Genomic DNA, 16,201 nt, shown 5'->3' with positions numbered 1-16,201 from the left:
TTGGATACAGAACTGGCTCAAAGGTAGAAGACAGAGGGTGGTGGTGGAGGGTTGTTTTTCAGACTGAAGGCCTGTGACCAGTGGAGTGCCACAAGGATCGGCGCTGGGTCCTTGACTATTTATCATTTACATAAATGATTTGGAGAGCAGGAGAATCGCATTTCGAGCATAAGCCCTTCTTGGAAGAGAGCTTCTTCAAGGAAGGCACCCTTGCAAGAGGATTCGCAATAGGTTAAAATCAGCTAGGAGAAAGTGAGGACTGCAGATGTTGGAGATCAGAGCTGAAAAATGTGTTGCTGGAAAAGCGCAGCAGGTCAGGAAGCATCCAAGGAGCATCCTGCTCCTTGGATGCTTCCTGACCTGCTGTGCTTTTCCAGCAACACATTTTTCAGCTCTGATCTCCAGCATCTGCAGTCCTCACTTTCTCCTCATAAATGATTTGGATGTGAGCATAAGAGGTACAGTTAGTAAGTTTGCAGATGACACCAAAATTGGAGGTGTAGTGGACAGCGAAGAAGATTACCTCAGATTACAACAGGATCTTGACCAGATAGACCAATGGGCTGAGAAGTGGCAGCTGGAGTTTAATTCAGATAAATGCGAGGTGCTGCATTTTGGAAAAGCAAATCTTAGCAAGACTTATACAGTTCATGGCAAGGTCCTAGGGAATGTTACTGACCAAAGAGACCTTGGCGTGCAGGTTCACAGCTCCTTGAAAGTGGAGTCGCAGGTAGATAGGATAGTGAAGAAGGCATTTGATGTGCTTTCTTTTATTGGTCAGAGTATTGAGTACAGGAGTTGGGAGGTCATATTGCGGCTGTACAGGACATTGGTTAGGCCACTGTTGGAATATTGCGTTCAATTCTGGTCTCCTTCCTATCGGAAAGATGTTGTCAAACTTGAAAGGGTTCAGAAAATATTTACAAGGATGTTGCAGGGTTGGAGGATTTGCGCTACAGGGAAAGGCTGAACTGGCTGGGGCTGTTTTCCCTGGAGCATCGGAGGCTGAGGGGTGATCTTATAGAGGTTTAAAAAATTATGAGAGGCATGGATAAGATAAATAGAGGGGTGGGGGAGTCCAGAACTAGAGGGCATAGGTTTAGGGTGAGAGGGGAAAGATACAAAAGAGACCTAAGGGGCAACCTTTTCACACATGGAATGAGCTGCCAGAGGAAGTGGTGGAGGCTGATACAATTGCAACATTTAAAAGACACTTGGATGGGTATATGAATAGGAAGGGCTTGGAGGGATATGGGCTGAGTACTGGCAGGTGGGACTAGATTGGGTTGGGATAACTGGTCGGCATGGACGGATTGGACCGAAGGGTCTGTTTCCATGCTTTGCATCTCTATGACTCTAACCCAATTTGAGTTGCTTCCATAAAACTGAGATGCCACTCTTCAATGTGTCAAGGTTTTTTTTACAAACAACATCCATAAACATTCTTTTAAATTACTTTAAGGTTGTTTGGGCCAATATTATCTTCAGCAAACTAGAAACTCAAAATGAAAAAGATCTCAAAAAAATCTCAGCAATTTTGAATGCAGTGTGTACCAGGATCTCTGATTGTGTTGAAAATGGAGACTTCAGGCTAGGGTTCCTGTATTCCCAGAGCCTTTCTTGCCCCTTCTTAAATTTAATGCTAGAATTCTATTGTGGCAAAATTATATTCCTTGCTTATGCTTTGGCTTGGTGGCTGCTCTTCAAAATCTACTTATTGTGTACTGTGTCTTCAACATTAAATCATTAAATCAATCTGAGTACATTGTTACAAGTTTTATTGGTCACAGACTTGAGGGAGATGACAACATATTTCAAGTATGAACAATGTTATGTGACTGGTTCAGTTTGTAGTTCACAGAACCTTGTTTTTTGAAATCTGAACAATCAGATATTTGAAATCCAGGGTGTTCTCCAACACCCTGGACTTGAGAGACTAACTATGCTGTTAACTGCGATAAAGTAGGGGGAAAAGATCGAATGAGCTTGAGGTTGAAATTCAAACAAGTAAATTAAGTTTCAATAATTTAAAGGTGAAACATGATGCTGCAGGTTCAGTTACCGAGAGTTAGTGAACGTTTCTGGAATGTCAAAGTTTTGGTTTACTTAAGTTAGGGACAGAAGGATGTGGGTGTCTTAGAACATGAATCTCATAGTAGGAAGATAAATGGAATGTTGACCTTTATTGTAAGGAAAACAGAGTATAAAAGTCAGTACAATTGTTCAATGCATTGTTGAGACCACACCGAGAATACAGTTTAAAGTTTTAGTGTCTCTTTTTAAGTAGGGATATACTTATTATGAAAGTAGTCAAGAGAATGTTGATTAGTATGTTTCCTGGGATGAAGAGATTACCTGATGAAGAAACATTGAGCAGGGTGAGTCGATACCCATAGGAGTTTATAAGAATGAGTAATGTTCTAATGTTCTGTGGGGGTTATGTTTGACAAGGTAGATGCTGGGAAGATGATTCCTCTAGCGAATCTAGAACTAGGGGCATAGTTTCAAAATAAGGGGTCTCCCATTTTGTTGTTGATAAGAAGTGATTTCTTCTCCCTGAGGGGCATCTGAATATGGAAACGTGGGACATGGAAGCCAGAAGGCCATTCAGCCCTTTGGGCCTGCTTCACTATTCATTGAGATTCTGGCCAATTTGACTGTGATCTCAGCTCCAATTTCCTGGCTGTCCACAGTAACCCTTGCCTCTCTCATTATCAAAAGCTGCCTAACTCAACCTTGACTAAATTCAATGATTCAGCCTTCACAGCTCTCAAGGAAAAAGAATTTCATAGTCTAATTACCCTCAGAGAGAAAAAAAATATTCTCATCCCTAATTTAAGATGGAGAGCTGTTATTTTGAAACTACTCCCCTTCACTCTATTCTTCCCCACAAGAGGGAATATCCTCTCTGTACCCAATTCCTGGCAAGATCCTATGTCTAAATGATGTAAACTACAAAGTATGAATCATTAGGATTCTATATCCCACAGAGCAATGGAAACTGAGTCATTGAATATGCTTGAATCTGTGTTCAAAATCTGATCGATAAGGGAGTTGTGGGTTAGGGGAGCAGATGAGAAAGTGCAATTAAGGCCACAAACAGATCAGACACAATCTCATTGAATGGAAGAATTAGCTGGAGGGATCAAGGAATCAAATCCGGCTCCGATTTCTTACACATTTCTCATACTCTTAGATACAGTCATAAATTTGTCTGGAAATTCTTAAGTCCAACTGCGAATTTAACTCAAAATTTGTAAAGAGTGTGGCCAACGTGGACAGGGCAGTTGCAATTGATTGAGAGCACAGAGCCCAGCTTCCCAGAATGATACAGTAAAACTGACAAATGATGAAGAGTGGCACCTAGTATTACTTAAAAATCTCCCCACCATGGATTCAAAAGACATTTAGCAGTCACTCATTATAAAGCATGCAGGCCTGACCTGTTAGTAGCCAGAATAGCCCGGAAAATGAAGACGTAGCAGTAGATGATGATGCCCAAAGGAATGAAGAAGACAAAGCAGAAGAGAAGCATGGTATAAGCCCGGACAGATGGGGTGAATGTTGTGTAGTCCCAGGTACAGGAGGTCATCAATCCTTCAGGCACATAGGCACCTAGATACAACAACAGGAACAACATGTAGATGCTGTAAATCAACTTGCAGATAACTTTCTATTATTCATTTCTGGTATACTGGTCAGCATTTATTGTCCATCCCTAATAGAACAATGATTTCTGTAGAACTGAGTGAGAGATGACCTTTATCCTAATGATCAAGATGTAGAATCAGTCTGGGTCAATCTGAGGGTGAAAAAGGTTGGTCAAGACTAGTGTTGTAAACTTAAATATGTGCAATTATGAGGGCATGAAGACAGAGTTGGCCAGCACGAACTGAGAATTTAGGTTAAGGGTAGCTTAGTAGAGATGCATTGGCCATACATTTAAGGAAATATTTTGTAACAGTCAGTACTAATTTCAGTGGGAAAGAAAGACTCGAGGAGAGTGGCACTCATCCACAATTCCATGAAGACTAGTGGTATGAGGATTAAGAGATCTTATTTTAAAAAAAACAAGAGTAAATTTAAACAGGAGAAATTAGAGTAAAGAGAATACTGGTTAGAACTCTAAAAACAGATAGTCTTGGCTTCTACATTGTGATTGTACATTTGTCATTTTTACAGTTAGAATTTCAAACTAGCCGCTTATGGGTGTGGGTTACGTCTTTGAACGGTTAGAAAAAATAGGTAGATCAATCAGTCATTCTTGAACGATGACCCAATCCAGTTTGTGGAAGAGAGCAGGGAACCTCTGGTGTGTTAATGGAAGATTGTTTCATATTATGTGGTTTACGGCCAGGACTGTGAACTTTGATGGTCATTTGCATGTTTTTGCTTTCGGATAATCAAGAATTAATTTTCACTTAGGAAACCTGGAGTGATCATAGAGTCAGACAGCACAGAAGAGGCCCTTTGGCCCATTGAGTCTATGCAAAATGGTGAAGTGTATGTCAAACTATTCAGTGAATACATTTAGATGGTTTGATTTACTTTGTTTCATTTTGCATAATAAACTTCTATTTTATTATTAAAATTCAGCATTGTGTGCTCCTGTTTCAGTGAATGGTTGCCATATTAAACAAAAAGAAACATATAATCTATCAAGCCAGAGTCCATTCTGGGATCTGCCTTGTTCAGAAGGCACATCAGTTCAAATCAATGACATCACAGTCAAGAAGGAGAAGAGTAAGTGAAGTGAACGCCGCTCCCCTAAGAAAGTGAGCCTGTCGAAGTAAGAATGGAAAATTGGAAATAGTGGACAATGTGAACAGAGTGCATCTGTCTTCATTGTAGAAGATACAAATAACATCCCATAAATAATTGTCAATCAAGAGAATAAAAGTAGGTAAGAACTTAAAACAATACAATCTCCAGGGAAAGGACACTGAGAAAGCTATCAGAACTAAAAGCTGACAAGTCCTCAGCTCCTGACAGACTTCATTCTATTGAAAAATTGCTTGACAATTGGAGAATTGATCTTCTTATTGCAGTTGGATTTAAATCTGAAGGAGAAAGATTACTGCTTTAACTATTCCTGTAATTTATTGCTTTAATAAAGCTGTGCCAATTAGTTTCTGAGTTTCTCACTCTGGTTCCTCTCTGTATTTTCCTCCTTTATGACAGTGGTATATGTCTGAAGTTTGATGACTTGGTATTGATTTGTTTGAACTTTGAGACCAATTCATTTTCTCTGCTCCTCCTGCCATGTAGCAAATATGGATTTTGGACTGAAAAGTATTAGTAACTGAGTCAGTTGAATGGAACGAGTAGATCCTCAACAAACACATGTAAGAGAAACTCAGCAGGTCTGGTAGCATCTGTGGAGAGAGAAACAGAGTGAACGTTTCAAGTTCAGTACGACTCTTCTTCAATAGATCCACAACATGAGTTTGCTTTTCATCTTCACATGCTTTCACGCTTGGAGAATATTGTGGAGCATAGGAAAGGCTCACATGATGAGTGACGATATAAACACAACTTTTGTGCACATCTACAAGTCCTGAAGTGGGACATGAACCCAAAACCTTCAGGTACTGAGAGAGGTGGTACTGTTAACTGAACCACAGAATGCCCAACAATGTGAGTGATCAACCTACATTTTGAGACGTGATCTCAACTAACAGCATCAAAGTGCACTTCAAGGTCACAGCCATGTGATTGCAGCACAGGCAGGTCAGATTATAATCATTCTGTGTGTTTTCAACCCTGGGAACTTACTCATAAGCATGATTGCATGTGGTCAGCCTACAGGGGGGTGATTGCCTGCAGTTCTTCAATCAGTGACAGGGCACCTCTGTTTAAAGAACACTTTGTGCCTTTTATACTTGTCCTGACCTTAAACACTGAACTTGATGATTGAGCAGCGAGCAGTTGTCTATTTGAGTTTTGCAGAGATACAATGTGTAATTATTTCGCCACAGGCAGCATTGTCAAAACCAGATGCCAGTTGAAATAGCGATGGCCCCCACTTCAACTGAATAACCACAATGTTATTTTTCGCCCATTTTCACAGGAACCGTTTTCAGATGCGCATACATTGCAGTAGCCACTGGACTACTGCACTGAGTTGAAGATCAAGGGCGAGACCAGTCTTGACCCTGTGATTTTGTAACCTGGCAACTCTCACAGTCTTTGAAAAATGAGCAGCTATGGAGGCCGGAGTGAGAGGGTTCAATTTAATTTTGTCCTGATGAATACCTTGCAGGATTGCATTGATTGTCCATCAATGGGAAGTGAAGGTGGCAAGTGGTGTGTGTTTGTTTGTGTGTTTTTGTGTTTGTGTGTGTGTGTGTTTGTGTGTGTGTTTGTGTGTGTGTGCTTGTGTGTGTGTGCTTGCGTGTGCGTGTTTGTGTTTGTGTTTGTGTTTGTGTATGTGCAATGGATGGCATGGTAGGGGTGAGGATTTCTTTTGATTAACTCATAGGAAGTTGACACCAGTGGCAGGACCAGCCATTTCCCTAATACCCGTTTTTGGTCAATAGTAGCCCCCAAAATGTTGATAGCACGGGGTTCAGTGATGGTAATGCTGTTGAATGTCAAGGAACAATGGTCAGTTTCTTCCTTGTCATTGCCTGTCACCTGTGTGACACAAATGTTACTTGCCACTTATCATCCTAAGCCTGGCTGTTGTCCGGGTGGGATGGGGTGGGGTTGCTCTAGACCCCTTCATTAATTTGATTAAAATTATTTTGGGAACTTGGGCATGGTTCACTAGAATCATTCTATCCGTTTAGTAAGTGCTAGCTCTCTGTCAGTACCCAGCTCGTGCCAGTTCACACCCTCCTCCCCACCCCCACAAACTTCCCTTTGACTTTTCCTGTGGCAGGATCTTTTCTCTTCAGATAATGATCCAATTCCTTTATTAAAGCCACAACTGAACCTGTTTCCACGTGGAACATTCCGAACCCTGATCACTTGCTGCATTAGAAAAGATTGCTCATATCTATTGAAGTACGTCAAAATAGGGACATAACACATTTATCTAAGTAGACATGACATTTTTCTCCATAATTCCTGTATTCATAATTGTTGCCCGTCCAAGCCTCAAACTCTGTACTACAGTGTTTCAATGGGCCAAATCTATACTTGGTTTCCCAGCAATTCACAGCATTTTGAGTCTGTTATGTCTGAAGAATTGTTATATCAAACTCAAAATGTTAACAGTTTCTCTCTCCAAAGATGCTGCCAGACTGATTGTGTTTCTCCAGAACTTTCTATCTTTATACTTGAAATAAAGATTTCAGGTTTTGAACTAGGAACCTGATGTTTGGGGTCAAAGACGTTTTGTGACCACAAACTGTGAGGGGAGCAATTTTTCTTGAATTGGTTGATGTCCTGTGGTTAGGCTCATCTCACCGTCCAATAGGAGGGCCTTCAGCCTTGAAGGCACTGTAGCTGGCAGTCTGGGTAATAGATCGATGGAGTGCCTCCATTTTGAGGTGCCCTCTGCTAGCTGTCAGAAGATCGAAATTAAAAGACGACCTCCAGAACCAAGCCACCATTGTGGAGGAGGTGTCTCTCCAAAGGGTGCCCTGCAGCGATAGCTATGGCCAGGGAGGTGGAGATGGCTTCAAGGTGCTCACAACTGCTGGCTGCCCCAGACTGCTGCGGGGTGGCAGTGTCCAAGATGTGGTCCAGTTCCAGATACCTCTGGTGGTTTGGAGACAGTTGGAAAATTCTAGTTAGCTTCTAACAACTAGCCTTAATTGGTTTTTCCACAGCTGGCGGGTCACTGCTTGCGGGCAGTGGTGCCATTGGCACCTATCCTGGGGTAAATATTGGGGCAAAAACTCTACCCTCATTCTCTCCACAGCCACAACCTGCCTCTAAGTCCAAAGGATGTTTGTTCCAACCCTGATTCCAGAGACCAGAATGTACAATCTAGACTGATATCTCAGTGCGATTCTGCAGGAATGCTATATAAGTAAAGGCTCTGTCGATAGGTGAACTGTGAAACTGAGGTCCCATCTGCCTGTTCAATTACAAATGACTCTTCAGGGAAGAGAATGGTCAAGGCCAAAATAGATAGCCTTCAATTAACATCATCAGAACAAATTAACTGCTCATTTATCTGCTACTGTGTTGCAAATGTCCATGCTTCATGATTCATAAGTTCTTGAATATAGTAGTGCCCTATTGTTTGCAAGGAATATGCAGGCAAAGTATGTCACAATTGGAAATTTTCGCAAATGACAAACATGGCAGACTGTGCACAGTACGGAATGCACTTATAATCCAGGATGTGCTTTTTTTAAAAAAGGGTGGAAAAATAAAGATTAGATTTGCAGAAGGTGAAAAAGTGTATGCCCTGCATGGATTTGTGAAAGGCAGACACACAAACAGTGGGACTTTATTATACTTCAGTGTAATTTTGATAATTTAAGTTTTGACTGCAGAGAAATGGAGCTTCTGGTTGGGAAACAGATGAGTAACCTGGATTGGATGTAACTCTAGGATGCTTAAAACATTTAAACAATGTTGTCCTAAAGGAAAGGCAATAAAACAGCAGGTTAGCTTACTTAGCTAAAGAACAGGAGAAAAGACACTTGTAATTCTTACAGAAGTGGAGTCCAAAGAGGGATCTTGTTTTGCGGGAATTAAAACAAAACGAATTTAAAGGATTGCAAAATCTGCTTCTTTCTTTTTTTAAATGTCATTGAAGGAATTTTAAATTTTTAAAAATATTTAAATATTTCTAAAATTAGTTTTAAGTACTTAACCTAAAGATCTCAGAACATGCCACATCCTCATGGAGAAGGGTGGAGATTTGAAGGATTTATGTGGGTATTTGCTGAGAGGATGAAGTGCAGCTTGCATTTACATGTGGTGCCGCTCACTGAAAACAGTAGGCAAAGTAAATGAAAGTTTATTAGGCCTACACCATAAGCAAAGAAAAAGCTAGCATCACCATCGCCTGCGTGAACTGTGGGCAGGGTTTAATCTAAGTTTCAGTTTCTTGAGGGGAAGGAAGCTAGAAGGTTGTCTCGCTTACAGCTAGTGGAAAAATCCTTGGCGATCCTCTTGGAGTTTTGTGCCAAAAACAAGCACCAGAAGGTAAGCGAGGAGGTATTGAGATGGGTGTCCAGACTAAAGGCCATTTAAGTGTCCTTAAAGTTGGCGAGTTTACTACTATGGTCGGTAGGGCATTCCACGCCTCTGAGTAAAGAAACTACCTCCGACATCTGCCCTGTATCTATCACCCTTCAACTTAAAGCTATGTCCCCTTGTGCTGGTCATCACCATCCAAGGAAAAAGGCTCTCACTATCCACCCTATTTAACCCTCTAATTATCTTATATGTCTCAATTAAGTCACCTCTCAACCTTCTTCTCTCTAATGAAAACAGCCTCAAGTCCCTCAGTCTTTCATCATAAGACCTTCCCTCCATACCAGGCAACATCCGAGTAAATCTCCTCTGAACTATTTCCAAAGCTTCAACATCCTTCCAATAATGTGATGACCAAAACTGCTCGCAATACTCCAAATGTGGCCGCACCAGAGTTTTGTACAGCTGCAGCATAAAACTCAATCCCTCGACCAATAAAAACTAACACATCATACGCATTCTGAACAACCCTATCAGCCTGGATGGCAACTTTCAGGGATCGATGTATATGGACACCGAGATCTCTATGCTCATTTACACTACCAAGAATCTTACCATTAGCTCTGTACTTTGCAGTACACCACTGGTAACTAAACTCCAAGATGAGCATCTCCCTTCAACCACCTGCCTCTGTCTTCTTTCAGTCAGCCAAATTCTGATCCAAACTGCGAAATCACCCTCAATCCCATGCCTTCGTATTTTGTGCAATAGTCTACCATGGGGATCCTTATCAAATGCCTTACTGAAATCCATATCCACCACATCAACCACTTTACCCATATCCACCTGTTTGGTCATCATCTCAAAGAATTCAATAATGTTTGTGAGGCATAACCTACCCTTGACAAAACCATGATGATTATCCCATTATTCCTTGTTAGATGATTAGAAATCTTATAACCCTTTCTAACACTTTACCTACAACCAAAGTAAGGCTGACTGGTCTGTAATTACCAGAGTTGCCTCTACTCCCGTTCTTGAACAAGGGGACAACATTTGCTGTCCTCCAGTCTTCTGGCACTGTTCCTGTAACTTAGAGTGACTTACATCTGTCAGGATCATGCAGAAGTGTACCTCAAGAAACAATCTTAATTCTCCTCAGTTCTCAGAGGTAAGACTTTCATTTACTACCATTTGACCGTGAATGCCTATAGGGTGGATAGTGAGAGCCTTTTTCCTTGGATGGTGATGACCAGCACAAGGGGACATAGCTTTAAGTCGAAGGGTGATAAATACAGGGCAGATGTCAGAGGTAGTTTCTTTACTCAGAGGCGTGGAATGCCCTACCGACCATAGTAGTAGACTCGCCAACTTTAAGGACACTTAAATGGTCTTTGGATAAACATATGGGTGAAAATGGAATAGTTTAGGTTGGATAGGCTTCAGATTGGTTTCACAGGTCGATGCCACATCAAGGGCTGAAGAGCCTGCAATGCGCTGTAATGTTCTATGTTCTAAGTAATCATTAATTATTAGTGGGCGGCACGTTGGCACAGTGGTTAGCACTGCTGCCTCACAGCACCAGAGACCCGGGTTCAATTCCCGCCTCAGGCAACTGACTGTGTGGAGTTTGCACATCCTCCCCGTGTCTGCGTGGGTTTCCTCCAGGTGCTCTGGTTTCCTCCCACAGTCCAAAGATGTGCAGGCCAGGTGAATTGGCCATGCTAAATTGCCTGTAGTGTTAGGTAAGGGGTAAATGTAGGGGTATGGGTGGGTTACGCTTCGGTGGGGCGGTGTGGACTTGTTGGGCCGAAGGGCCTGTTTCCATACTGTAAGTAATCTAATCTAATCTAATCTTATAACAGAATAATATAGGCAGTTGTAAGTCATATTGTTGAGTTAATAGTGCTTGCTTTTTAAAAGTCTTTAAATACAATAAAGTTTAATTTTGATTTAAAAAATGAAATCTTGTGATGGAATCCAGTTGGTTAAAGTGATGAGTTTGGATTAGGGTTAGGGCTAGGGCTAGTGTTAGGGTTAGCATTAAAATTAGGGTTAGCATGAGAGTCTGGGTCAGGGTCAGCAGGGTTAGTGTCAGGGTCAGGTTTGGTGTTACTCCCCAACAGCTAGAAGACCTCAGATTGACCTACAAGCTTCAGAGCCTGTCCACTGAAATGATCAGGGAACTTGTCTCCAGGTCAACTCAGCAGCATCTTGTTCCAAGTTTGTTCATGCCCCAGAAATAGTCCCAGCTCTTCCTGACTCCCCCAGAGTGATAAGCCAGTCCAGGGAAAAGGAAAATGAGTCTATTTGATCCTGCTCGATTGTTAGATTGTTAGAATGTTAGTTTTCACTGATCATGGATTGTACTAATTATATTGTGGATAGGGTATCTTGTTAGAGAGACAGCCTAGCTTTCTTGTGAGTGGGTCTCCAGAATGGAAGTTGCTATGTTTGGAGTTGCTGTATCTCTAACATACCTCAGAGTTTATCTTAGAGTAGTATAAGGATAGTTTGAAATTCAAACAGTTTATTTACATCATTGAAACTTCTTAGAACTATACACCATTTTCAATGGATTTGCCTTCATAGCGAGGAGTCGCATGTTGTGCCTTTCTAAAATTTTTTCTCAGTCAGAAGTCACTTGACTGACTAGCTGAAACCACAGGCTGAAGCAATCAAGAACAGCACATGGATTAGTGATCAGACAAGCTTAATCAAACACTGCAGAATCATGGTCCCTCTAATGGTTAAGCAAAAATGACCACCAAGTTATCTGCCCAGTGAAGAAGGTAGACATGTCAAATAACCAAGAGTGAGGAATTTCAATACTTAGGCTCTAAAAAATTCTATTGTCAGCAATTCCTGCCATAACTTCATTACTCAACGATACTTACTCCATCCAAAGAAAGGAGGGAGGCTCCAGCCCAGTGAATACAGCCAGACACCCAGCAGGATGTAGATAGCTCTCTTCTTCGACAACATTCCAATGGAGGCCAGGGGCCGGGTGATCACTAAATATCTGTCAGCTGCAATTACAACCAGTGTGATCATCGAGGTGATTCCAAATAGAGCCCCACAGAAAGCATATAGCTCACAGCCTGAAGGGAAAGGGGAAAAGGACAGCATCAGCAAGAATTGCCATTGGTTAAAGGGTTAATGTCTAGCTTCCAGCCTGATTAACATTGGGTTGATTTAATGATTGTTTGGAATATTATAAATGTGACTCCAATTGAACTTTGAATGAATTTCTTGTACAAAGATCTTTGAATTGGCAGTAAGTGTAGGTTACCACTGTAACAATAATGAAAACAGAATACTGTGGATATTCTGTGATTGAGGTTTTATATTTATGAAGCAATTTGATAAGTAGATGTAGAGAAATTCACTCTTCAAAGAACTCTACAGACCTGTGGGCCAAATGGCCTCCTTTTGTCCAGTGGGATTTCACAACTGTAAGATATTTCCAAGAGTCCAAAGTTATAAGATATGGATATAAGAAAAGAAAAAAAATCTTTATTCAGAGAGTGATTAGAATGTGGAACCCCTGCCCTACAGAGTAGTTGTAGCATAGATGCATTTAAAGAGATGCCAAATAAATCTATGAAAGAAAAAGGAGACGCATGTGGAACCATCAACAGCAGCATCAACCAGTTAAGCCAAATAACCTGTTTCTATGTTGTTAAAATGTTATTTTGTAAGAGATTGTTGAACTCTGTGATGCAGAGGAATCTGGGTATCCTTGTGCATAAATCTCGAAAAGCTAAAATGCAAGTACAAGTTCTAATAGAATGTTATAATTTATCATGGCGGTGGGGGGGGGGGGGGGGAAACAACACAGCAGTCAGGAGATTATGCATCAGTTCCTCAGGGCACTGGTGAGACCATATCTAAAGTACTGCGCACAGTCTTGGCCTCTTCACTTAAGGAAGGATAGAAATACTTTGGAGGCAGTTCAGAGAATACACAAAACTTGGTGTGTTATCCTAGAGCAAAGGCTGGACAGGCTAGGGACCTGTGTCTGCAGAAGCTTAGAGTCGTAAGAGGAGAATTGTCTGAAACACCTTGAATCTTGAAGGGTCTTGACAGGGTAGGTGTGGAAAGGATTTTCCTCTTTGGAGTGAACCTAGAACTAGGGCTCACCTTTTAATACAGGATGCAGATTTGTTTTCTGACACAGTCATGAGTATTTGGAATGTTTTTCTTTAAAATTTGGTGGATGCAGAGTTTTTGAATATTGTTAAGGCAGAGGAATATACATTCTAAATAAGCAGAGGGATCAGCAGGATTAGGAAATACTCAGGTCAGTCGTGATCTTCTTGAATGGCAATGCAGAGTAGAGGGGCTGAGTGGCCTATTCCTGCTTCTGATTTGTATGTTGTATCATTCTGTCGGCTGGAGTTTAGCTGTAAATCGATTGGTCCAGCACCACTCCCACACAAATGTAAGAACTAGTGGCATTACCTTGGAAGGCTGCATTGATGCAGGAAAGTGGAAGTATTTTAGGTGCATATTATGAGGTGGTACAAAGGCAGAATGACTGCAGGTAGCAGCAGATGGTGCCGGTGAAGGTGTATGAGTTTTGAGTTCATCGTTTGACTTTTGTGACCCTTCAATAAAAAAATGAAGAGAGTTTCTCAGGGCAGGAGCCATTTAAATTTGCAATCCATGACCAAATTCCTGTTTGAGGCCAAACCCCTTCACCTCATGACATCTCAGTCTCAATTCCTGATTGAAAACAGAGCCCTCCTGGTTGCACCTCTAATTGGCTGGCTTGCCAAGAGACGGCTGCTAATTGGATGTCCAATATAAAATCCAGCCCAAAGAGCGTTATATTATAGTGCAAGATTTTCCCTGGGCTTGTTGCTTCTTAAACTCCTGATCCCTTATATCTGAGTCACACTGAGGTTTCTTCCCTAGAGAAAGCAAACCAACCGTAGAACCTGGAGAAAGTGAGGACTGACTACGCTGGAGATCACAGTCGAAAAGCACAGCAGGACAGGCAGCATCCAAGGAACAGGAGAGTTGATGTTTCAGACATAAGGAATCATAGAACATATCTCATTTCCTTCCCTTTAGGAAATCTGCCATCCTTACCCAGTCTGGCCTAAATGTGACTCTAGACCTGCAGCAAAGTCATTGACTCTTAACTGCCCTCTGGAATGGCTACAAAATTCCCAGCCAATTCAAGGACAATTCAGGATGTGCAACAAATGTTGGCATTGCACACATCCCATGAAAAGATAAATAAAACCAAAAGGAGAATGTCTGACTGTATAATTGGGAGCACCAAACTGTCATTGGATCTGAAATCAGAATGATATGCAACATGATTCTATGACTCTAGTCAAAGTCTGTCCTCTGTTATACATTACCCAGGCATCAGTGCTGGCATCCTGGACCCACTGAGGGAGTGCCGCATGGTTGGCAGTGCTTTTTCACAACTGTGATGTTAAACATAGGCACTGGTGTCTGTTTGGGTGGAAATAAAAGATCTCATGCTACTATCTGAAACAGAATGCTAAATTGCCCATAGAATTCAACGATGTGTAGGTTAGGTGCATTAGTCAGGGGTAAATGTAGAGTCATGGGGAATGGTTTTGAGTGGGCTACTCTTCGGAGGATTGGTGTGGACTTGTTGGGCCAAAGGGCCTGTTTCCACACTGTAGGGATTCTCTGAAAAAGAGATTTCTTTTAATGGAGAGAGTCTAGGTAACGTCAGAGGAACCTTAGTATCCTGTACAAGGACTGCAGTAAATTAAAGGCCTTTATTACAAAGGGACTATAAAATAAGAGCATTCTTAATGTAATTGCATAGGACTGAAGAGAGACCAATGTGAAATACCTGAAGTATTGCATACAGTTTGGTCTCCTTACCTAGAGAAAGATATGCTTGATGGTGGGGGTGCAATAAAGACATTAGGATAGAGGGACTGTTGGATAAGGTGATATTGGGAAGATTACATTAATTTTATTTGCTCTGCAGTTTAAGAAGAATGTACAATAATCTCACCTAAACATGGAAAATTCAGTGGAGTTTTGCTGGAGCAGTAGCTGGGAGGAAATATTCTTGGGCTGGGGTGTTAAAGATTAGAGGTCACACTCTCAGTAAGAGCTCAGCTGTTTAGCACTGAGATGAGGAAGAACTGCCTTACTTAAATGGCTGTGAATCTTCAGATGGAGGTACCAGCAAACATAAACACCAGCAAAGATCTACTCTAATCATACGTGCTCCAAATTCTTTGTTATTCTGTGTGATTTTTCACTTTGAATTTTATGGAAACACTTCATTATCTCTTAATAATGGGCCTTCAAAGGCTATGCGGTCTGAGACACATGCAAGATACAGCCTTCAATGTGAATAATGCAGGTCTGGGACTCAGTAGTTGGTGTTACTTCTTATTTATAGGGAAGTCCTCACCCATCCCAGCAGTGACAGAAGGGGCCGTAGAAACTTTAGTGTTTACCTGAAGGGGCAAGCGGGGCTTCAGTTTAACATCTCATCCAGGTTGAGACCTTTGGCAGTGCAGCACTCCATTAGTACCGCTCTGGTACACTGACCAGTTTGAATCTTGAACCCATAGCTCCTACCTCAAGGGTGTACTAACCCTGAACTACAGTGAAAACGATAGATATCAGCTGAGAGAGGCTGAATAGTCAAAGAGGGGAAAAATCAGAAGATCTATAAGTACCCATGGAAATACAGATCCTGCTGTACTGAGTTGAACAGTAAAAGAGATCAACAGGATCGACTCCCTGAGACTCACAATGTTTTCATTCCACAGAAAGTTTCAACAAAATAATCAATCAGGTCGGTTCTCTATCTCTGTCTGAGCATCAGCTCAGGGGCTGGGGAATGTTTGCAGTCGGCTGCACCGATTCCCTGGAATCTCCCATCGTGGCCTCACTGCAATGGCATCAAATCGTTGGACGATTGTTCCACTGAGATATTAAACCGAGATATCTCGGTGCTGGTGATGATTGAGGCAGTTTCTAAAAAATATCAAAGCGTTTGTGGAGTAAGGGAGTTAACTTGACCTTTACTCCAATAATAGCTATAGAGTATGTGCATGAGGAGTGGTCTCAATAATGTCAAAGC

The 16,201-nt window shown here is 41.6% G+C and overlaps 1 protein-coding gene across 6 annotated transcripts in view; it reads right to left on the bottom strand.

Moving 5' to 3' along the window:
* Window positions 1-16,201, bottom strand: part of opn4a (opsin 4a (melanopsin)) — a 119,836-nt gene that overhangs the window by 32,904 nt on the left and 70,731 nt on the right. For 5 of the 6 annotated variants that reach the window (XM_072583052.1, XM_072583054.1, XM_072583053.1 and 2 more), the window contains 2 exons: window positions 12,000-12,203; window positions 3,444-3,615 (listed from right to left, as the gene is read on the bottom strand). In XM_072583052.1, coding sequence (XP_072439153.1) covers window positions 3,444-3,615; window positions 12,000-12,203 — 376 coding nt within the window. The remainder of the gene's footprint in view (window positions 1-3,443; window positions 3,616-11,999; window positions 12,204-16,201) is intronic. The other variant, XM_072583051.1, reaches the window with a different exon arrangement.

This window comes from Chiloscyllium punctatum, chromosome 13 (genome assembly GCF_047496795.1).
Source record: "Chiloscyllium punctatum isolate Juve2018m chromosome 13, sChiPun1.3, whole genome shotgun sequence".
Lineage (NCBI taxonomy): Eukaryota > Metazoa > Chordata > Chondrichthyes > Orectolobiformes > Hemiscylliidae > Chiloscyllium > Chiloscyllium punctatum.
This window is presented reverse-complemented; position numbering and strand designations above follow the sequence as displayed.